The sequence below is a fragment of the Carcharodon carcharias genome, chromosome 15 (assembly GCF_017639515.1).
Source record: "Carcharodon carcharias isolate sCarCar2 chromosome 15, sCarCar2.pri, whole genome shotgun sequence".
Lineage (NCBI taxonomy): Eukaryota > Metazoa > Chordata > Chondrichthyes > Lamniformes > Lamnidae > Carcharodon > Carcharodon carcharias.
Genome location: NC_054481.1, coordinates 6,510,278 through 6,534,150, shown reverse-complemented (window position 1 = coordinate 6,534,150; position 23,873 = coordinate 6,510,278). Strand labels below are relative to the sequence as shown.

General features: G+C 42.6%; 1 protein-coding gene across 4 annotated transcripts in view; it reads left to right on the top strand.

Annotated features, from left to right (window-relative positions):
- The first annotated feature begins 2,776 nt into the window (after positions 1-2,776).
- Positions 2,777-23,873, top strand: part of nde1 (nudE neurodevelopment protein 1) — a 40,858-nt gene continuing 19,761 nt past the window's right edge. For 3 of the 4 annotated variants that reach the window (XM_041206646.1, XM_041206644.1, XM_041206647.1), the window contains exons 1-4: positions 2,777-2,947; positions 10,591-10,699; positions 11,329-11,482; positions 20,439-20,587. In XM_041206646.1, coding sequence (XP_041062580.1) covers positions 2,797-2,947; positions 10,591-10,699; positions 11,329-11,482; positions 20,439-20,587 — 563 coding nt within the window. In that variant the 5' untranslated portion in view covers positions 2,777-2,796. Of the gene's footprint in view, positions 2,948-3,736; positions 3,759-10,529; positions 10,700-11,328; positions 11,483-20,438; positions 20,588-23,873 lie in introns of those variants that run through there. The other variant, XM_041206648.1, reaches the window with a different exon arrangement.

Here is a 23,873-nt window from a genome sequence, read left to right as displayed (position 1 = left end):
TCTGACAGATAAAGGAGTCAAGGGTTATCAGGGTGCAGACAGAAAAATGGAGTTGAAACTACATCCAGATCAGCCATGATCTTATTGAATGGTGGAGCAGGCTCGAGGGGCTGAATGGCGTTCTCCTGCTTCTAAGTCTTATGTTTCAATATTACTTGTGTGGCTAGAGGAGAAGGTTAGAGGCTGGGAATTCAGTGGCAAGTAACTCATTTTCTGACTTCCCAAAGCCTGTCCACCATCTACAAAGCTCAAGTCAGGAGTGTGATAGAATTCCCTCCACTTGCCTGGATGGCTGCAGCCCCAACAACACTTAAGAAGCACGACACCATCCAAGACAAAGCAGCCTGCTTGATTGAAACCTTCAACATTCACTCCCTCCACCACTGACGCACAGTAGCAGCAGTGTGTACCATCTACAAGATGCACTGCAGTAACTCACCAAGGCTCCTTCAACGGCATCTTCCAAACCAGTGACCAACTAGCACCTATCACCTAGAAGGACAAGGGCAGCAGATGCACCACCAGTAGCAATTTCTCCTCCAAGCCACTCACCATCCTGACTGATATCACCATTCCTTCACTGTCACTGGGTCAACATCCTGGAACTCCCTCCCTAACAGCGCTGCGGGGTACCTAAAGCATATGGACTGCAGCGGTTCAAGAAAGCAGCTCACCACCACCACCTTCTCAAGGGCAATTAGGGATAGGCGATAAATGCTGGTCTATCCAGAATAACCACATCCAATGAAAGAATAAATTTTTAAAAAGTTAATATTTACAATCTTCGTTACATGTCAAACACACAGCCCAAGGGGTTTTGCACAGTTTCCAGCCCCTCAATGTCCCATGGCTGAAAGGCCTTGGACAGTGACTTAGCTAATGGAAGAAAATAAGCTGACAGCAGTGACAGGGTGAAAGCTAATGGAAGACAATGATACTGCTCTCAGCTCTGGGTGAGCCATCCTATGATCAATGTGTAGGTGAATAGAGGCAGACGGTGTGTGAATCAATAGAGACGGTGTCTGGATGAATTGAGGGAGACAGTGTGTGGGTGAATTGAGGCAGACTGTGGGTGAATTGAGGGAGCCAGTGTGTGGGTGAATTAGGGAGACAGTGTCTGGGTGAATTTGAGGCAGTGTCTGGATGAATTGAGGCAGTGTCTGGGTGAATTGGGGAGACAGTGCCTAGGTGAATTGAGACAGTGTCTGAATGGATTGGGGACACAGTGTGGGGGTGAATTGAGACAGTGTCTGGGTGAATTGAGACAGTGTGGGGGTGAATTGAGACCGTGTCTGGGTGAATTGAGACAGTATGGTGGTGAATTGAGGCAGTGTCTGGGTGAATTGAGACAGTGTGGGGGTGAATTGAGACTGTGTGGGGGTGAATTGAGACAGTGTCGGGGTGAATTGAGGCAGTGGGTGAATTGAGACAGTGTGGGGGTGAAAGGAGGCAGTGTTTGGGTGAATTGAGGCAGTGTGGGGGTGAATTGGGACAGTGTCTGGGTGAATTGAGACAGTGGGTGAATTGAGGCAGTGTCTGGGTGAATTGAGACAGTGTCTGGGTGAATTGAGAGAGTGTGGGGGTGAATTGGGACAGTGTCTGGGTGATTTGAGAGAGTGTGGGGGTGAATTGGGACAGTGTCTGCGTGATTTGAGACAGTGTCTGGGTGAATTGAGACAGTGTGCAGGTGAATTTAGGCAGTGTCTGGGTGAATTGGGGAGACAGTGTGGGGGTGAATTGAGGCAGTGTCTGGGTGAATTGGGGAGACAGTGTCTGGGTGAATTGGGGAGACAGTGTCTGGGTGAATTGAGGCAGTGTCTGGGTGAATTGGGGAGACAGTATGGGGGTGAATTGGGACAGTGTCTGGGTGAATTGAGACAGTGGGTGAATTGAGGCAGTGTCTGGGTGAATTGAGACAGTGTCTGGGTGAATTGAGACAGTATGGGGGTGAATTGGGGAGACAGTGTGCGGGTGAATTGGGACAGTGTGGGAGTGAATTGGGACAGTGTCTGGGTGAATTGAGGAGACAGTGTGGGGGTGAATTGGGACAGTGTCTGAGTGAATTGAGGAGACAGTGTGGGGGTGAATTGGGACAGTGTCTGGGTGAATTGAGGAGACAGTGTCTGGGTGAATTGGGACAGTGTCTGGGTGAATTGGGGAGACAGTGTGGGGGTGAATTGGGGAGACAGTGTCTGGGTGAATTGAGGCAGTGTCTGGGTGAATTGGGGAGACAGTATCTGGGTGAATTGAGGAGACAGTGTGGGGGTGAATTGGGACAGTGTCTGAGTGAATTGAGGAGACAGTGTGGGGGTGAATTGGGACAGTGTCTGGGTGAATTGAGGAGACAGTGTGGGGGTGAATTGGGACAGTGTCTGAGTGAATTGAGGAGACAGTGTGGGGGTGAATTGGGACAGTGTCTGGGTGAATTGAGGAGACAGTGTCTGGGTGAATTGGGACAGTGTCTGGGTGAATTGGGGAGACAGTGTGGGGGTGAATTGGGGAGACAGTGTCTGGGTGAATTGAGGCAGTGTCTGGGTGAATTGGGGAGACAGTATCTGGGTGAATTGAGGAGACAGTGTGGGGGTGAATTGGGACAGTGTCTGAGTGAATTGAGGAGACAGTGTGGGGGTGAATTGGGACAGTGTCTGAGTGAATTGAGGAGACAGTGTGGGGGTGAATTGAGACAGTGCGTGACGTGCGGCTGATCCTTGACTGCAGGGGAATCCGGACAATGCGTGACGTCATCCCGCGCCATGATTGGCTGCTCTTTGGCGAATCAGGAGAGGCGCTTGTGAGATGCTGACCAATGGGGGTGCAGAGTGTCCGGACTGTGATGGTTTGGATTTAAAGAGCAACCGGAGAGCTCGAGAGGCGGAGGGATCGAGGCGGATAGAGAGAACAAGGAGAGACCGAGCGGCGGTAGCGGGCGGGGATCCGGCCATGACAGGTAAGGAACATCCACCGCTCGCGGGCTCCTGATGGCGGCAGCGGCCCAGCCAGTTTCCTGTGGCCGCCGCCCTGACCTACCCAAGGCCTCCGCCTGGCGGCTGCCGGCACCGGGCCTCTTCCCCCTCCCCCTCCCCCTCCCCGCTCTGCAGCGGGTCTGAGGTACTGGAGCCCGCCCCTCCCCACCCCCTCCCCCCACCCACCGGGGCCCGGCCGTTAACCCCTCCCCCCACCACCCACCGGGGCCCGGCCGTTAACCCACCCCCCCACCACCCACCGGGGCCCGGCCGTTAACCCACCCCCCCACCACCCACCGGGGCCCGGCCGTTAACCCCTCCCCCCACCACCCACCGGGGCCCGGCCGTTAACCCCTCCCCCCACCACCCACCGGGGCCCGGCCGTTAACCCCTCCCCCCACCACCCACCGGGGCCCGGCCGTTAACCCCTCCCCCCACCCACCGGGGCCCGGCCGTTAACCCCTCCCCCCACCCACCGGGGCCCGGCCGTTAACCCACCCACCCACCGGGGCCCGGCCGTTAACCCCTCCCCCCCCCACCGGGGCCCGGCCGTTAACCCCTCCCCCCCCCACCGGGGCCCGGCCGTTAACCCCTCCCCCCCCCACCATCCACCGGGGCCCGGCCGTTAACCCCCCCTCCAACCACCGGGGCCCGGCCGTTAACCCCTTCCCCCACCCACCGGGGCCCGGCCGTTACCCTCCCACCCCGCCCACCAGGGCGGTTCCCGGCCCCCTCCCCCCCCCCCCCCCCGATCCCATCTTTTCCCGTTGGGAGAGTGAACTCCCTGGAAGCCAGGTCTGGAATTTGCCACGTCTCCGTTATACTTTCCGGCTTTTGCTGTATTCGTTCTGCTGCAATTCTTGGGCTCCTCATTGATGGGGCCAGGCTCGTGCTTATTTTTTTGACGTGTGTAGAAATTTAGCCGAAGGGATCACCTCGGCCTTGCTGCAAAACAGATTTGCTTTCAGGGCATCTGACAGGGGAGGTGCTGAGAGGAATTCCCCCTCCCTCCCCCTCCCCTCCCCTCCCCTCCCCTCCTGGAGGTATCTGCACCTAAGGGGCTAAAGTTTAAATCTAATTCGTCTCTTATTTAAGACGGAGATGAGGATTTTTTTTTTCCCTCTCTCTTGCGGGGCCCTCAGACATTGGAGTTCTCTTCCCCAGAGAGAGCAGTGGAGGTTGGGTCACTCAATGTATCCCAGGTCGAGTTGGACAGGCTTTTGATTGTCAGGGGTTATGGGGAACCGGCCGGAAAGTAGGGCGAAGGCCACAATCAGATTAGCCCTAAGCTCGCAATGGCACAGCAGGCTCGATGGGCTGAATGGCCTCCTCCTCTTTCCTATGTCAGCATTTGGGGGTGCCCATTGAAATGGAATTCATATATATTATGTTGGCCACTTGGAAATGTATTAAAATTTAAAGCTTTGAATATTAGTTTTGAAAGGCCACATAGCTATTTATTTGTTATTGTACAGTTTCATGGATAATTTGAAGGGTTGTTTACCAGCAACTTTAGCTTGAAGCGCATTAAGTAACTTATTTATGTGTAATAAGTGAAAACACTTTTATTGTTTCTCAAATCAGATCCTAGTGATGGGGACATTGCTAAAGGTCTTAAGTGCAAAATAACATTGCAATATTTCAATGTACCAAACTGATTCTATAAAAGAAAAACTGCAAATATTTTAGTTGTCAGTCAGTGGGATGGATGTAGATATGCAGCAACCCACAAAGGGTAATGAAAGATTGTAGATATACGGATAAACAGACTGATGCCTGCAAGATAACAAATTGATTTTTTTTTTGGCTTGCCAAGCTGGAAAGCAACATATTCATGATCAGAAAATGCTGGAAAAACATAGCAGGTCTGACAGCACTGGTGGAAACAGTTAACATTTTGAGTCTGTATGACCCTTCTTCAGAGCTAGAAAGAAGTAGCAATGTGATGAAATTTATACTGTTTAGGGGGGGAGGGGGGGGGGGGGATGGGCGGGGCAGGTGAAGCTGGATAGAAGACCAGCGATAGGTGGAGGTTAAGGAAAGATTGACAAAGATGTCATGGACAAAAAGACAAAAGGAGTGTTAATGGTAAAGAAGGTGCTGATAGTGGCACTAAGGTAAGAAAGCAGAATGTGTTAATAGCAGAACAAGGGTCAGCACTCTATGAAAGAACAACTTGGAACAAGTAACAGATGGCCCTTTTGGGGGTGGGCTGGGGAGAGGGCAGTGGTTGGGGAAAAATGGATAGAAAATGATATAATAATGGGGAGATTTAAAAAAGGGAAAAATAATGAAGAATAAAATTAAGTAGAAAAAAAAAGAAAATAAATTGTTAAAAAAAAAAGGGGCTGAAGATAGAGGAGAGAATTCATGGTCTGAAGTTGTTGGAACTTAATGTTAACTCCAGAAGGCTGTAAAGTGCCTAATCAGAAGATGAGGGGCTGTTCCTGCAGTTGGCGTTGGACTTCACTGGAACATTGTAACAGTCCAAGGATGGACATGTAGACATGAGAGCAGGGTGAAGTGTTGAAATGACAAGCGACAGGAAGATCTGGATCATGCTTGTGGACAGACCGAAGGTGTTCAGCAAAGCGGTCACCCAGTCTGTGTTTGGTCTCCCCAATGTAGAGGAGACAGTATTGGGAGCAGTAAATGCCACAGACCACATTGAAGGATTGTAGTATTGTGTATTTTGTTAGCCTACTTAAACTCATTTAAATTCCTCATTTGAGCACTATCCGCTCACGTGCCAATGCTGATTCCACTTCAGATCTCCCTTGGCTTCTACATTCAAAATGGTGACTTAATCCTATGCTTAAAAGCTCCCTTACTCTCTGATTTCTCTATCCTTAATTTTAATCACACATCAGATTAGATCCATGAAGCTCTCATGTCCTCCTCGTCTGAGGTCTTGATCATAGTGAAGTTTGTCTTTATTTCCTGGACTGACTCACTATACATATTAACCTAACTTCCTCTATCATGTCATCCACTCTTGGCAAAATTATCAACTCCCTCAGAAGTTCACTCAAAATCTCAGCAAATTCTCTGACAGCACTCCACCTATTAATTCACCTGCAGTTGTGACCATGCTCAACTGCTTCACTACCCTTATTCCCACCAAGCTTTTGCATGGATGACAGTGGTGAGGGATGCCACTGTCCCCACCTTAAATGCAGCCAGTTTACCTCCAGCAGTGACTTCTGACCTTGTCCCACAGGGATCAATCTTTGGACCCCACCTTGTCACCATCTACACATTGTCTCTTGGCAGCATCATCCAAGAGCGCAGCTTCCATGTTTGGGGTGATGATGCCTGGGTTTAAGGTGATCATGTCCAGGCTTATCTTGTAACCAACTCTTGTATCCAAGTGATTGATGAGAGAACTATTTTTTTCAGTTAAGTGTTGACAAGCCTGAGGTTTTTGACCTGTTCTATCAACTCTGTTCCTGTGCCAATTCGATTCACTCCACATGATATCAAGAAACAGTTGAAGGCACTGGATAGTGCAAAGTCTATGGGCTTTGACAATATTCCGGCAATAGTACTGAAGACTTGTGCTCCAGAACTTGCCGTACTCCTAGCCAAGCTGTTCCAGTGCAGCTACAACACTGGCATCTACTCAGCTATGTGGAAAATTGTCCAGAAAAGCAGGACAGATCCAACTCGGCCAATTACCACCCCCATCAGTCTACTCTCGATCGTCAGTGAAGTAATGGCAGGGGTCACCAACAGTGCTATCAAGTGGCAGTTGCTTAGCAATAGCCTTCTCACTGACGTCCATTTTGGGTTCTGTCAGGGCCACTCAGCCCCTGACCTCATTACAGCCTTGGTTCAAACATGGACAAAAGAGCTGAACTCCTGAGGTGAGAGTGACTGCTCTTGACATCAAGGCTGCATTTTACCGAGCATGGCATCAAGTAGCTCAAACAAAACTGGAGACAGTGGGAATTGGGGAGGAAAACTCTCTGCTGGTTGGGGTCATACCTAGCACAAAGGAAGATGGTTGTGGTTGTTGGAGGTCAGTCATCTCAGCTCCAGGACGTCGTCGCAGGAGTTCCTTAAGGTCGTGTCCTTGGCCCAACCATCTTCATCAATGACCTTCCTTCCATCATAAGGTCAGAAGTGGGAATGTTCGCTGATGATTGCACAATGTTCAGCACCATTCGTGACTCCTCAGCTACTGAAGCAGTACATGTCAAAATGCAGGAAGACCGCGACAATACCTAGGCTTGGGCTGACAAGTCGCACACCACACAAGTGCCAGGCAATGACCATATCCAACAATAGAGAATCTAACCATTGCCTCTTGATGTTCAATGGCATTACCATCACTGAATCCCCCGCTATCAACATCCTTGGTGGGGAGGTACCATTGATCAGAAACTGAACTGGACTAGCCATATAAATACTGTGGCTACAAGAGCCCGTCAGAGGCTTGGAATCATGTGACGAGTAACTCACCACCTGATTTCCCCAAAGCCTGTCCATCATCTACAAGGCGCAAGTCAGGAATGTGATGGGATACTCCCCACTTGCCTGGATGAGTGCAGCTCCCACAACACTGAGGAAACTGGACATCGTCCCGGACAAAGCAATCTGCTTGATTGGTAACACATCTACAAACTCGTTCCACCACCAATGCACAGTAGCAGCAGTGGGTAACATCTACTAGATGCGCTGCAGGAATTCAGCAAGGCTCCTCAGACAGCACCTTCCAAACCCACGACCGCTACCACTTAGAAGAACATCATCATCTGGAAGTTCCCCTCCAAGCCACTCACCATCCTGACTTGTAAATATATCACCATTCCTTCACTGTCGCTGGGTCAAAATCATGGAACTTCCTCCCTAACAGCACTGTGGGTGTACCTGCATCACACGGACTGTTGAGGTTCAAGAAGGCAGCTCACCACCACCTTTTGAAGGGCAGCTAGGGATGGGCAATAAATGCTGGACCAGCCAGCGAAGCCCACATACAGTTAATAAAAAAAAAAAATCACCCCTCCTGACACTTTTTACTGAACCAACCTATGGAGTCTTGGTTAAATTCACACCTAAATGCACGTTAACCTAGGTGATTTGTACCTCTGTAACATCATGCACAGCCATTTGAAACCCTTATCCGTGCTGACATCACATTTGGACTAACTACTTCCAATATCCTCTTATCTTCATAAACCCCAATTTATTCAAAATTTGGCTGATCATATTTTGTACTGCTTGCCCATTGCTGCTATTTTTGCTCATCTATTTTGACCCTCTCCAGTTTCTTCTGTTTATAGAATAATTAAGACACAGAAGGATGCCATTTGGCCTATTAAGTCCATGCTAGTGCTCTGCAGAGCAATCCAGTCGTTCTCCCTTTGGTCAACCTCCAGCCTTGTTCCTCTTCTGTGTCCTTTGTTCCTTTTATACATTGTACCCCCCATCCCAGGCTTTTGAAGAACCTTCAGCAGCCCAAAATCTGTTTTTGATCAAGCTTTCGGTCATACGTTGGATTGCACCACGAGTCAAGTGTTCCTTTTGTTTTGTTTCCCATGTGTTTTTTTTTCTCTTTGCCCCACCCCCCCTACCCTCTTTTCTCTCCTTGCACCCCCCCAGAAAAAAAGATAAATAGATGGTCCCATCAGCATCTCAACCTTTTTGAAAATTGTTGGATTCGTCATCATTGCAGCATTTAAAATAGATTTATTTTCCCCTCATTTTGATGTCATCTCTATGCTCATCTCGTGGTCAGCAGCCTTGAGCTTTGTCAGCTGTTGACTCACCAGTTTAGTCATCAATCAGTCGGCTTCCTTGATTCTGTGACCTTCCAACAAAAAAAAGTTGAGATTTCTTTTCAAGAGCTGCTAATTAATTAAGGCCTTTTAAGTATACACGTCTGAGAGAGTCTCTTCAAAGTTTTTCAATATGTATTCTGAAAATTTGTGCAGTCATAATTGTAAAGGTGCAGTATTGAGCCGAAATGACATAAGGTGCCATATTTGATTCCTGGTCTGTACTCTGTTGATGCTGGTGAGCCACATTGACCTCAGTGCTCCTTGGCTAGAGCAATTGCTTGTGATTGCAAATGAATGATCTTGCTGGAAGGTCTGGATGGTGGCCGAGACCTGGATTGGAATTGACTCTGATGCTCTCTTTGTTAAATAGCTGGATGACATTTACTGTCCAGTTTCTCATGATTCCACACTTGGCTGTGGTATTTTTGAAACCATACCCAAATAAGAATCGGAAGAGAAGACCAGAAAAAAGCATTGATAGAGAGCTGCATATCATAAAATATTGTTTACTTGGGGATGAGAAGAGCATTTTTTTTTTACTATTCTCTATTAAAGGAGAACACAATGCGCTAATACACTAATGTTCCATTTACGTGATTGTATTAACCAATAATTACAAGTAGGCAATATTTAAAGCAGTTGGTCTATTTTTGATTTGATTTGATCAACACAGCAACATTTGGAGGATGATACTTGTCCTTAATTACATTCAGTTCTAATATCTTGATAAAAGTTGCCCACTAAAAAATTAAACCTAAATATTAACTAACAATCCTGCCTGTTGTCCCAATTCCGCCACCCAAAAAGTTAATTACTTTTTGAGGAATGATGTCCTGCAATTTAACAACTTCAAATTCAACCTCCCCTTGCACTATCAAGTTTTGGGTACAGTGACAAATGTACTGGTAACATGTTAAATATTTCTCATTGTATCGCACACAATTATGGAAATGCTTGTGCATGTTGTTCACGTTGAAAATGATAGTCTGGTGGAATAGCTTGAAATTTTCTACTTTTTGCACTTTCAAAGGAAGCAAGATAAACTGATGTTTCATTTTGAAATATTCCAGTGCATGATTATAAAGATGAGTTTTAAGCATTGCTTCATACTTGTGGCTTAAGATGTCACCTCATCCTTTCAATGCATTGTACCTTTTTAACACTCTTTAGTTATGAATGTAAAGGAGAGAAATCTTGGGTAGAACTTGCTAGTGATCAAATTACTGCAGTTGTGCTCGGACTTAGACCTTTAAGTATTTTTTTTAAAAAAAGGAAACGTGCTACAATATGTTAGCTCTTTTGTGTTTGTCCATTCTGTTTGATGCCAGCATAATAGATGTGCATCACGTGAATGTGGTAAGGAATGGGGAAGGGTTAGTAATCTAGAGACCCGGGGTAATGCTCTGGGGACCCGGGTTCAAATCCCACCAGGGCAGATGGTGAAATTTGAATTAAATAATAAAAAACAATCTGGAATTAAAAGTTTGATGATAACCATGAAATGATTGTTGTAAAAACCCATCTGGTTCACCAATGTCCTTTTTAAGGAAGGAAAACTGCCACCCTTACCTGGTCTGGCCTACATGTGACTCCAGACCCACTGCAATGTAGTTGACTCTTAAATGCCCTCTGAACAAGGGCAGTTGGGGATGGGCAATAAATGCTGGCCTAGCCAGTGATGCCCACATCCCATGAACGAATTTTTAAAAAAAGGTCCATGCTAGGCTTTGAGAACTAGAAAATATATTGGTTTCTCACATGACTGTTTGTTTGTGTTTTACAGGCAAATACTTTTACTGTGTTCTAATCGTCTATAATATACACCTGCTTCTCTTTGAATGTAGACAGCAAATTTGGAGTTGTTGCAATGGATGATTTGGAAACAATGGCTTTCAATTCTGTTGAAGAGGAAATTGCTTATTGGAAAGAGCTTGCCCTAAAATACCAGGACTGGTAGGTACTGAACAAGGATACACTTAGTAGAACAAGATATTGTTTTTGTGAATATTTGCAAATAGAAAACTTTAATTATGTAAAGCTATAAACGGGTGCCCAAATATATAGAATTTGAGATCTGTATAAGTCCTGGATCACATTAGCACAGAAGTAACATCCTTCATTTGTTTTCTGCAATTAAATGAGACTTTCAACTTATTGTATAAATGATTAAGTACTGACTTTGCAAATGAGATTTTTTTTTTACATAGAATTTTACAGCCCAGAAACAGGCCTTAATGGTCTGTGCTTGTGTTTATGATCCAAACTAGCCGCCTCCCACATTACTTCATTCAACCCTATCTTCATATTTTTCTGCTCTTCTCCATTGCATTTTTATCTAGATTCCCATTTTAAAGTCATCGATGCAATTTGTCTCAATTTCTCCATGTGGTAATGAGTTCCACACTGTAGTTATTCTGGGCAAATAAGTTTCCCCTGAATTCCCTATTGGATTTATTAGTGGTTAGCTTGTATTTGTGGGAAAGTCCAAAACTAGGAGCCATAAGCAGAAACGTCTTAAGAAAAATGTTAAAATAAAATTGCGTAATGTTTCCCCAATTTTTTTTTCAACCTCTATTTATTAGTGCACAGAACACTCGGGAAGAGTTAATTGAGTTCCAGGAAGGAAGTCGAGAGCTAGAAGCGGAACTGGAGACTCAGCTTGAGCATGCTGAAAACAGAAATAGAGATCTGCTATCAGACAACAATCGTCTCCGGATGGAACTAGAGTTGTTTAAGGTACGTTGGTGAGAAACGCTATATAACTACATATTGCAGTCTTTTGTTGAAGTACCTGTTTCTTTTTTGTTATGCAGTTGTGATACTTATTGTAAAGGGAAGGGTCTTTGTACTGATAAATGGAACACCTTGTGGGAGTGGGAGGGGTGGGGGCTTGGTGTCTGTATCAAGTTTTTAAAGTTAAGGTATAACTTGACCAGAAGTTGAGTAAAGTTTACTCTAATCTGCTTAAGTAGTTGGTCTACTGGTTCTTCCACTACACTTAAGGTGCAAGTAGTGCATGGCGATTTGCCATGCTAGTACCAAGGTGCAGCATACATCCACTACTGAAGGAGGCCTTCATTGTAAACAAGAGCAACATCTAAGGGTTAATTTTGTTGTTTGCTTCAGATCTGTTTATTAGCTGCTGATGGTATGAAACTTTTATTGCTTTGGAATATTTAGTGGTCCTCTATGCCAATATTCTATTTTGTATTAATTTGGGGGATAATTACCTAGGCAGTAGACCCTCTTTATGTTTGTAGAAAACTCTTCACTCAACGTCTTGAATTGTGCAATAGAATTTTCCAGCCTGGTCACCTTGAGTTTTATTTTTTAAAACCTGCACAGTGGTGGTATTGTGTGGGCAGGGAAAGGGATTATGGCATCAGAAATGCATTCAATTTAGCCAGCTAGGATTATAGTCAGTTTATATGGGCAGGCTGCCCATTCAACACTGGCACAAAATCCACCTCTGGTGGGATAATTTTATGGTGGTGGTAATTTGGCACTAGTTCAGATCATTAATGATGGCAAAAGCAGAACAGATTTGTGAATGAGTCTGCCCTCATTTTGTCACTGTATTAGACTTCTTCAGTTAATTATTTAGAATTGAGAAGCTTTTTCAAATTAAATTTATGATTTCAGCAAGTTAACTGGCTTTCTGCCTTGTCTATTGTAATAGTTATTGCTGAACATTTAAATATATTTTAAATATGTATTTGCGTAGTTTTATTCTGTGTCTCATGAGGTGTTCTTTTTCCCAAATATTACCACTGCTGAAAGGCACTTTGCAGTAAATGTTCAAACTTTTGGTTAATTAATTGGTCAGCTTAAAGAGTATCCTTTTCTAAAGCAGGGCATGGAGGCTTTCATTCTTTCTAAAGACTGAGTGCAAACAAGTGGTTGCAGAAACAGGGGATCCATTGTTAGAATCTGCTCTGCAGTCAGCTGGGAGCATGTTTGTGCTCTTCAGTTTTTTTACAGGGGGGCGGAGTTCAAGTTTTCTAAGTGTGAGTAAGTGGGGAGAGTTTTATATTTGGAATAGAATAAGTGAAGTTTTGGCTAGAGCTGCGAAAAGAGTTAATTTGCTTTAGGCATCTGGAAGAAATCCAATACTATAACTGTTGCAACTAGGAATGTAGTAACATACTGAGGGGTGTACAATGCTTTCATATGTTTACTTGAACAATGGAAAGCAGATTATAATAACTGCAGAATGCCTCTTTGGCTTATATCTGGGAAGGTATCTTGAATTATATTAACTCTACGATGCATTATCAGTAGCAATTTGTGAGATGCTAGTGAGAACAGCATGAGGTGATGAAATGGAGAGAATTACTTGTGCAGCATTGCACAATACTTGTGTTTTTTCCTGTTGCTTATTGGCTGTAATGTGTTGCATATGCTTAGTGATATTGCTATAATTTGAATGATCACTAAATGGAAGGGGGGGAGTATGTCCAAACAACAACAGAGGTGAAAGGCTATTGTGGAAGAATGCGCTGGAGCAACATTAGATTAGAATATACAGTACTTGATGTAAAACCTAGTTTGAGTTTAACTGATGCCTTAGATTGAGTATGAATGCACTTTTAATCTGTTTTATTTAATGATTCAATTTTTTGTGGAAGTACTTGGCAGGCGCATTAATGTGTAGGTGCATCATCTGGTGTGACAAAGTAGATTAGGAAAGGAACACATTTGAGTTATATTCTGTGCTGAGTTAGTTTAATTTTGCCCATGGATAGCAGTTGTTTATTTGGACTAGCATAAGTAAAGTCAGAAGGGGAAACTTAATCCCAGATCCTAATTTCTACCTTTTTTGTCTCGTATATGTCTGAGGAATAACAGTAATAACTTGAGTGAGCTTGCTCATGTTGGCCTCGTTCTGAATAGCTGTTGGTATTGTTTTCTGAACGGCTATCAGTAAGGGGCTGAAGGTCTGACAGCACCCATGAAACTTTACCCAGTTTGAATTACTGCCTTCAGGAAATGGAGACTTCTTTAAAAAAAAAGATGAAGAGCTAATTTGGAGGCCAACATTGGTCCCGCGAACATTTTTGCATTAAGGCATATTTTGTAACCCGCCACCTGATCTACCTTTGCCATTGAATTTATAATCACTCTCGATTGCAGGATGGGGGCATAGAAATTATCCAGCATATATAGAATTCTGACCTCTCTTTGACATTGATTATCTTTCTTTTTGAAGTTATATGCACTGGGGTGTGTTTCTGTTATTAAATGAAATGTAAACTACGGCAGTTCACCAGTGTTCCATACACAACTAAGTTCACTCAAGTCTAATGGATCACTTTTTTTAAATTCAAGGCTACTATTGAAATGATCCTCTATTGGCTGCTCCAGTCCTAGTGCTAAAATTTGTAACAAGATCTTACAGCAGCCATAATGACCATAAAACAATGATGCATGCGATTTGCAACAATTTACTTTTGTGCTACTAACTTTCCAATGGCTGGGAATAATCCATATGGACCAGCTGTATTAAAATGAGTTTGTTGCTTGTGTAAGAGGCCATCGGGAACACTTCAACTACTCAGCATGCCAACGTTTGACTCTGGTGTTCTGTTTTGGTGCTTGCTTCAGAGATACTGCTATTGAGAGGTGGGCTTGAGAAACCACCTGTCCTAATGCCTCCTTGTGTAACAATCACATTTTTGTTTGATCATTCCTGTGGAACACCTTTGGAAGTTTGACTACATTAAAGATGGTGTATGTAAATTCAAGTTGTTGCACTGGTGTTCCTCCACTCCTTCCCTCCGACACTTAATAGTAGCAGCAGCAATGTATTAACACTAGAATCTTGCTGTTGGTAGCAAATTTCAAATAAATGGGATACAATATACGAGCCTGGATGCCTGTTAGAACCTACACAAGTGCATTATGATCTAGTGAACATAGTGAATTGCTGTCTTGTAACACTTGAAATTTTATTAACTTTATTACTGTATTAGAGCCTGTATTTTATATTTATAGATTTGTGGCTTGGTGTGTTAAGGAAGCGGTAAGAGTGAAGAAATGAGCTCATCTAATGTGTGAAACTGAAGTGAAGTTTTCCTTGTCGTGAAGTGCAACCTTTTATAAGTATACTTTACAGTGGCGTATTTTAATTGTCCAACAGTCTGTACACCTAAATCTACCCTGCACAGATCATTTGCTCTGAGATGGGGGGGCGGAGTGTGGGGAAAAATACAAAATATTTTCTCTTTTGATATATAGTTAAAGTTTGAGCACCAGTATTAGAATAAGAATTTTAGTTACAAGGCATTGACGTTTTGCACGGAATGTTAATGAGATGTCTGATACGGCACTGAAGATGTTGTGGTGGAATTAGTCATGCACCAATTGAATCTGCCACAATGGTGGGGGAGGAAAGAGCACTTCCAACTGCAATATATACCTGCCTCGGCCACTGGAATGTGAAGAAATTTTTAAATAATTTTTCTACAACCCTGAAATTATGGTGTGGGGACAGAAGAATTTTAGGGAAAGTGTGAAGGGAACAATGCATTAACAGAGTTGTATCTTGAGCATACACGGTAAATCCTCTGTAGGAAGTAGGGCACCAATGTAAGTAACTGACAATAGGACTTATTGGCAAGTGAAGAAAGTCTTTGTAAAGTGGATAGGTTACAAATTTACATTTCAGTAATATAGTAACTTTACCATATCCCATGATCTACTACTTCAGTAAGTGAGACATATCACCTGTCTCTATTCCTAATTCTATCCATCCGCTGTATTCAGAATACTTGGACACCGTAGTAGGTAATGAACACCAATGTAGGTTTGAAAGTAGCAGTGAGTAATCCCACAGCAGATCTAATCTAATGATTGCAATAAGGTATGTGAGTGATCTGATGTAATTAGTAGGATTATTGGGTACAAGTTATTATATTTCTGAAAATGGGGAAAGCAGTTGTAGTGACTTAATTGGATTTAATGTTAAAATAGCAATTATTGTGGAATACAAATAGTTGTTTGGTAGCACTGAACTTGCGTATCACTGAAAAAAGACACATGTCGAAGCTTTATCATCTTGCACTCAGCACGTTTGCAAGAATGCCAAATGTAAAGGGAAAAACCATTTATACTTCATGAGAAGTTGGTTGGCAAACCTTGGCAGGTTGAATTTAAACAAAACTCAGCAGTTAACTGTCAGTCATCAGTTAACTGGTGCATTCTCCATGGCAATGCCTCTACCAATCAACACACTTCTCATGAAGTGTAACTTGTTGTTCCCTTTACATTTGGTAGTCCTGCAAATGCCCTTTTGCGGTATACTGATTCTCTTGTGCAATGTTGGTCCAATGCTTCCAGAACACACTTTATTAAGTTTTCTAGACAGTACCTGGCACAATGTCATTTTGATGTGACCAATTAGGTGAACTCCTTCTCAATATCAATTTTCATAGGAACCTTGAACTTGTTGTTTGAAATATAAATGTGCACAGCAGTGGGGATTGAAAATATAACTTGTTTTTTATCCCCATCCTCCCCGCGCTGCTGAGTCCCAGACTTCGGTTGAAATGCTGGGAAGAAGCTGTATTAGTTAGCTTCATGATTCCATTGTGGTGGTGACTTGTTGCCTTGACCTGAGTCTTTGTGTAATATGTAGGAGTCAGCTACAGAAGAGGATCAGGAAGACCTGGTAATGGAGGTGCAGCTGGTGGTGGAATGGGATACAGCAGAGGAAGCCTTTGAAAGAGAGGCCAAGCAACTAATGTAATATAATGTATAACTGACGGACACTTGACATAACTGCATAAATTTTAAAGCAGTCTTTTTCTGGGCAAGTAAAGTACAACATGATAGCTAGTTTTTGAGGTCACATCCGTTCTGTTTTCAATAACTGCTCACACTAACAGTTTTCTATTCATTAGCAGGTATCAGTGGTAATTTAAGAAATGTATTTTTTAAAAGTAGGTTCTGAACATAAACTTTGAATATGGTAAATTTCTCTTTCCCACTGCTAGGATAGAATTAGGGTGTCTTCTGAATGAAGTTTTGGTAAGCCAAATCATATTCTTTCCAACCTCCACAGTATTTTCCACATGAAATATTGATTTACTGGGGTGGAGGGATCTATTGCAGGAGAGTAAGTTAATTTGTTGAAACTTAATTTTCAGCAAAAGTATGCTTTGCTATATTTCTGCAGTACTGAACTTGAATTGGGATATGTGCAGGTAGCATTTGGATTATCTTAGTTGCTGCTTTTGTTCTACCCTCTGTCCTTTGTTGGTTATAGCCCTGGTTTTCAAGCTCACTGTCTGTCTAGATGGACAGGGCCATTTTTGTTCAGGCAGGACCTGTCTGTGCTACTGCTCGATTTTAAATGGTTATATTATCATGACTGAAGCAGGATAGAATATAGTTGGTTTCAGATGAGCCTATGTTTAGAGGGTGGGGGATGGGAGACTGGCTAGGAGAGCTTTGGACTCACCTGGAGGTAACAAAGGCACAGAGAAGGGGTTTTGGCGGTGGATGTGCTGAGGTACGAATGGAGGTGGATGATGATGGTGGAAATGGGAACTCTGTGGGATAAGGTGCTCGATGGTGGTTAGTTAGAATTTTTTTTCTTATTCTTTCATGTGATGTGGGTGTTGCTGGTGAGGCCAGCATTTATTGCCCATCCTGAATTGTCTTTGAGCTGAGTGGCTTACATGGCCACTTGCGAAGGCAGTTAAGAGTCAACCACATTGCTGCGGACCTCAACGCATTTTGGCCAGACTATGTAAGGCACATTAGTGAACCAGATAGGTTTTTACGACAATTGGTGATGGTTTTGTGGTCACTTTTTACCGAGACTAGCTTTAAATTCCAGATCTATTAATTGAATTTAAATTCGACTAGGTGCCATGGTGGGAGTTGAACCCAGGCCATTAACTTGGGCCTCTAAATTACTGATTCAGTGTCATTATCACTACACTGCCATCTCGTTGTAGCTAATCTAATTTAGCTTCTGATGGTGGCCAGGGAAGAGCATGGTATTTGTGACGGAGAGCTGGAGATGATCGTTTCAATTTTCCAAATGCTTAGATGGAGGAAATTAAAGCTGACCCAGGAACCGAGTTTGGATATTTCCCTCGTGCTCTTGCCGACGTGAACTGAATTCTGTATTTGAGGTATAGCCTGACCTGAACACAGTATGCAGCTTTACCACGGTGGCCTTGGGATTGACTCTACTAATTTGGCAATATTAGCTCAGCATTCCTTTTTGCTTTGTTAATAATTGTTGTACAATGCCTGTGCACACACTCATTCAAATCTCATTTAGTATTCCCCTTAACCAAACAGTTTATTGATCATTTTCTTCGAGTATACAAGACCTACCCTTATCTTTTATCGTAGTTCTGACTACTTCAGATATTATCTCATTGCTTTTGTAATTCCTTGCCTTAATCCGATTCGACTGCGTCCAACCCCACACTAAGGTTTAGAATTATTTACAATTTTGACCAGTTGCCATTGAGCATTTGAATCTAGGCTATTTAAATAGGTCAGAAGCCACATGGATTCAGCACTTACTCCTGGGCTATGACCTAATTTTCCTGATTAGTACCCATTGCATCTTCTCCCAAAGCCAGTTCCTCCTCCTCCTTCCTGCAACTTTTGCTTGATATTCCCACTAGTTAAACTTGCTCAGCTGAATTTCGTGTGGAAGCCTAGGGAGATTCGATATTGTGGCATTTCAGATACTAGCTTTGTTTTTTTTTAAAAAATATCTTCTGTGCATGCTCTCATGCTTGTGTGTTTCTTCAGTTCTAAAACTGAAGTGTTGAGATTGGATCTGTTTTTCTTGCCTGGGTACTCCTCTAGTTCTGTTCCTAATTTAGTTCTGTTTGACGCTAGTTACTGATGTGAGACTAATAAGCCTGAAATTACCCAGTTCTCTGTTGCTGCCTCCTGGGAAAATAAGTAACCGTATTTTCTTTCCAATCCAGTGGGACACGCTCGTACTTTGCAGATGTCATCTTTAGCCTCCCTTGGTGCTCTTGTGCATGTATCCTTCATTCCTTACATTTTATTAGTTATACACCCATTTAAACTGGTCTGGGGGCATGTTGTTTTATTTGATCAATTTTAGTTGTCTACACATTTGGGTAATAGGCATTGACTTATCTTTTGTAGTGAATACTTACAGGAAATAACCTAGTATTAATGATTTGTATTTTGTCCTTGGTTTCAACCCTCTTTCCACTGGTTTAACATTGGAAAAAAAGAGCTCTCGCTGGACACTTTCAAATTCTCAACAACAGCAATGAAGACAACATGCTGGAAACACTCAGCAGGTCTGGCAGCATCTATGGAGAGACAAACGATTATTATTTCAATGTGTGTGAATAGAGAACTCTGCATATGTTCCCTATCCCTGGCTCCACACTGCTTTTGTTCTGTTTTGTTACATCATTCTACTTCAATTGCCTGACACAGTTCTTATCTGAATGTATTTAGGGAAAGTAACATGCAGGATGCCTATTTAAAGAAGCACCTGATATGAACGAGAAGTTATTGTTTGCCTTCTGATGTCTTAGGGATTCATGGAGTGGGTTCTTGAAATTTTTTAGTTTTCAGAACTACGGGCAAACTGATCTTTCTAAGTTTCAGTGGGTTTATCAGGTTTGCCCAGTTTTAACTCTTGCACTTTAGTGGATATTGGTCTCATCATAAATTAACTCTGAGACAGTGACTTTAAAATTATTTGGCTTTTGAATAACAATTTAAAATTGTAATGGTACTAAATACCTGGGAGAAATTTTGCAAACAAGGATCAAATGAATTTGCCTGTTTTCATTATTGAAGTAAAACATGTTCCTTTTATGCCCGTGGTGCATTCTGCATATTTGCTTTTCAGTTCCCAAAATACCGTGGGGTCTGAAAGAAAGTAATCATCATGCTGCACTCATTACTATGGGGCAGGCATGATAGAGCAATGGTCTTGTCAATTTTTTTGCCAATTAAATTTTAAATCAAGCAGATTTACTTCCATGGCGGTTGTTATGTATTTCTGCAACAATTAATCCTAAATTGACATCTCCTCCCCCAAAAAGGAGGACAGGTGCTAAGGGGGCATGGCTCCATAGATCGCAGTAGTTGTCTGAGACTTAGTCCAAATAATCATCTTTAGTTGGATGATGAATGTTGGTGTTGCTTACCTGCAGCACCTGTATATATTTTAGAAGAAAGAAAAATGAATCGTAATAGTGAATTTGGGCTGGAGGAAGGACTGCTCTTTGCCTGTATTGGGCTAGTATTGTGAAGTACATCTCCAAATTTAAAAAAAAATTCATGGGACGTGGACATCACTGGTAGGGGCAGCATTTGCCCACCCCCTAGTTGCTCTTGAATGGAATGGTTTCTAAGCCATTTCGGAACGCAGTTGAGTCAACCACACCGCTGTGTCTGGAGCCACACGTAGGCCAAATCAGGTAAAGGTGGCAGATTTCCTTCCCCAAAGGACGTTAGTGAACCAGATGGCTTTTGCAACAATTGTTGATAGTTGACTAGATTTCAATTCCAGATCTATTAATTGAATTTAAATTCTACCAGATGCCGTGGTGGGACTTGAACCCATGCCCCCAGTGCATTAGCCTGAATTACAAGTCCACCACAACGCCACCATCTCCCCCTCAGCTCATAATAGCTATGTCTGATTCTTGTATTTAATTTTCAGGAAAAGTTAGAAGAGCATCATTCAGAGAATTACAAACGGATTACTATGCTGCAGGATGAGCTTGCTGAGACCACAGCGATTAAAGACCAGTTGCAGAAATACATCCGAGAATTAGAACAAGCAAATGATGACTTGGAACGGGCTAAAAGGTAAGCATAGCTTTTTTTAATATGGTACTTTTGTATTGTACCATTGAGATTGCAATATCATGAGCAGCAGCAAGTACAAGAAATACACTAGAGCACATAACATAAATAGGAGTAGACCATCAGCTCTTGGAGATTGTTAATAAGATCATGATTGATCTCCTTCCTCAGCTACAGCTTCCCATATTATCCCCATATTGCATGTTTTTTTTATTTGTATAAAATTTTACTTTAATGCAAAATGTAATAAAAAAAGATTATTAACCAATAAGAGGTGCATGTGCAAATGCTCATAGCAAATAAATTAGAAGCACAAATTTTACTTAAAAGTTCTGATCAAGGCATAGGATACCTAGTTGCAAGCCAGGCATGATTGGGAGCTGAATGTTCCAAGCTGAAGGATCTTCACAAAGGACTGGGAAATTGAGAAGGCAGGGATAACTATTGATATGAGAAACAATTACAGCAGTAGGAAGGACATTGACGAAGATGCTTTGACAGTGGAAACATGGGTAGAGTTAAGGGACAGCGTGTGATACAGGACTCTGGTGGGAGCTGCTCATAGAACTCTTGACAGTAGTGATATAGTTGGGGGGAATGTGGTGTGGATGTAGAAGTGTGGAGATTGTGAAAGCATGTGACATAATGTGACTATAACAGATGATGTTCACAGATGGGGAAGCAAAATAGCTCAACTAGTGAAGTCAATGATTTTCAGTTTTCTGGAACAAACTATTTCAAGGGAATATTGACAAGGGAATAGGCATTACTAGATTTAGTGTTGATTAATGGGTAATGAATATTTTTTAATTGGATGTGGGCATTGCTGGCAAAGCCAGCATTTGTTGCCCATTTCTAATTGCCTCTTGAACTGAGTGACCTGCTCAGCCATTTCAGAGGGCAGTTAACAGTCAACTATATTGCTATGCTATGATTCTGGAGTCACATGTAGGCCAGACCTGGTAAGGTCAGTAGAACCAGATAGGTATTTATGACAATCATGATAGTTGTCATGGTCACCATTACTGCAACTAGCTTTATATTCCAGATTTATTAATTGAATTGAAATTGGCAGAATTTGAACCCACGTCCCCAGATCATTAGCCTGGGCCTCAGTATTAGTAGTCCAGTGATATTGCCACTATGCCATAGTCTCCCCTTGGTTAACAGTCTGAAAAGATAAGATTTTATAAGGTGTAACCTCAATGTGGTCGAGAAGGGAGAGTCACAAATCAAAATTCTAAATTTAAATAAGGCAAACTTTTGAAGGGATGAGAAATAAACTGACAAATTGGGTTGAGCTGTTAATGAGTAAACTTAATAGTTGGGCATTTTTTTGTATGATTCAGTTCATGCCTCTAAAAGGCAAAAAAAATCCACTTATGTAGGTAAGCAACCATGCTGAACGAAAAGACCCTTGTGGGAATATTTTAGTTTGCTCAGCTAGTCAGTTGCTGTGGCAACATACACTTTTGCACGCATGTTGCTGTCTGGAGCTATGGATAGCGATGTTAGAGGCTCCCAAGGTTCTTTCCATCCCATGGCTGACCAGGAATCTCTCCTACTCTTACTGCCTGCCATTGGCATGTGATGGAAGGATGTGCGAGTTGATACTTGACCTGTTTGGCCACAATATGAACGCACCTTCCTTGGCCGTCCAGTCCTGGAGTGGGACTCGAACCTGGAGCTTCTGGCTGAGGGATAGGGATGCTGTCCGCTGTGTCACGAGACCTTAGTAGCCTAAAGGAAAGGTTTGCACAAACGTAAAATGGAAATTGGGTAAACTGGAAGAGCTGTAGCTTTTTGAAAAAGGATGCCAGATACAAGTAAAGTAATGAGGTGAAGGGAGTATGAGCAAAATGCAAGCTAACAGTAAAAGCTTTGATAAGTATATTGTGTGGTGAAGAGGAATTTGAGAAATTAAACTATAAATAGATAATAAGAAAATAGCAGACTTGTTAATGAATACTTTCATAACAATTTTACAGTGGAGAAAGGGGGCAAAATAGCACTGGTCCAAGGGAAATTTTTTTTTTTAAAAAAAAGCCCTGGGAAGAACTTGTGTATTATAATTATTACTTTAAAAAGAAATGGAGAAAATAACGGAACATAAGAGAGAAGTGTCCAGGACCTGATGGTGTTCATTGTAGGGTATTGGTGGAAACGGGTGGAGAAATGACAGATACAGTGTTCACAATTTTCCAAAGCGCTATTGGATTCAGGAATTGTCTTTTTTGTGGATTGGAAAATTGTAAATGTCATTCATTGTTTAAGACAGGAGGGGCTGAAAAATCAGGTAGCAATGGACCCACCATTTCAGCAAGAATTGTAGGGAAGTTACTGGAATACATCAGGGATAGTCTTAACATTTGAACAAGTGAATGGAGGAGAGTTAGCGTGGATATGTGAAAGGTAGGTCATGCCTATGTATAAAGATGCCACATACATGTTGCTCCTATTTTTGTCCATGGACACCCTTGAAGGCACAGGACTCATTTACCCTGAGTTGTGTAATGATTAATTGTAATTGGCTACTTCTATGCATTCTAGGATCTGCAGATTTTCTTTTTAAACCAAGCTAAGATTTTCAGGCCATATCTTTAGCAGCTTTCCATGCACCCCGCCAATGTGATTAGTGTTCATTGGGTCATAATTGCACTTGTGTACAAGTATGTGTTCAGTGGAAAGAGAACAAAATTCCTACTTTAAGCAGTCATCTTCAATGTGTGAATCCAGCACTTGAACATGAAAGCAAAATTCTGCAGATACTGGAAATCTGAAGTAAAAATAAAATGTTGGAAATATTCAGCAGTACAAGCATCTTGAGGGAGAGAGAGAGAGAAACCGTTCTGGTGAACGATCATCAACCTGAACTGGTAGCTCTGTTTCTCTCTGCACAGTCACAGCCTGACCTATTAAGTTCAGCATTGCCTATTCATTTAAGAACTCAAACACCTTTTGACACATGAAAGATAAATTTTGCCCACTGTGTTTAGATATACTTCTGATATTTATTTCGACTAATAGCTTGTTTTCCTTTACAAGTAGAGGGGATGAAGAAAGACTCTTCTCCTATTTGGTTCCTGAATGATTTTGCACAATAAAATGAGCATCAGTGTTAATATTTGATGTAATGAAGATCCAGCAGCTAACTAGTATGCTTTTATGAAGATTGAGAGTAAAGAGCCAAATTTTTTTTTGTTTAAAACCTTTGGACCATTAGAATATGTGGCACAGTTGAGTTCTTGTGGTCTGACGTGGGGCCCCATGTTTGGCTGGTTTGGATCCC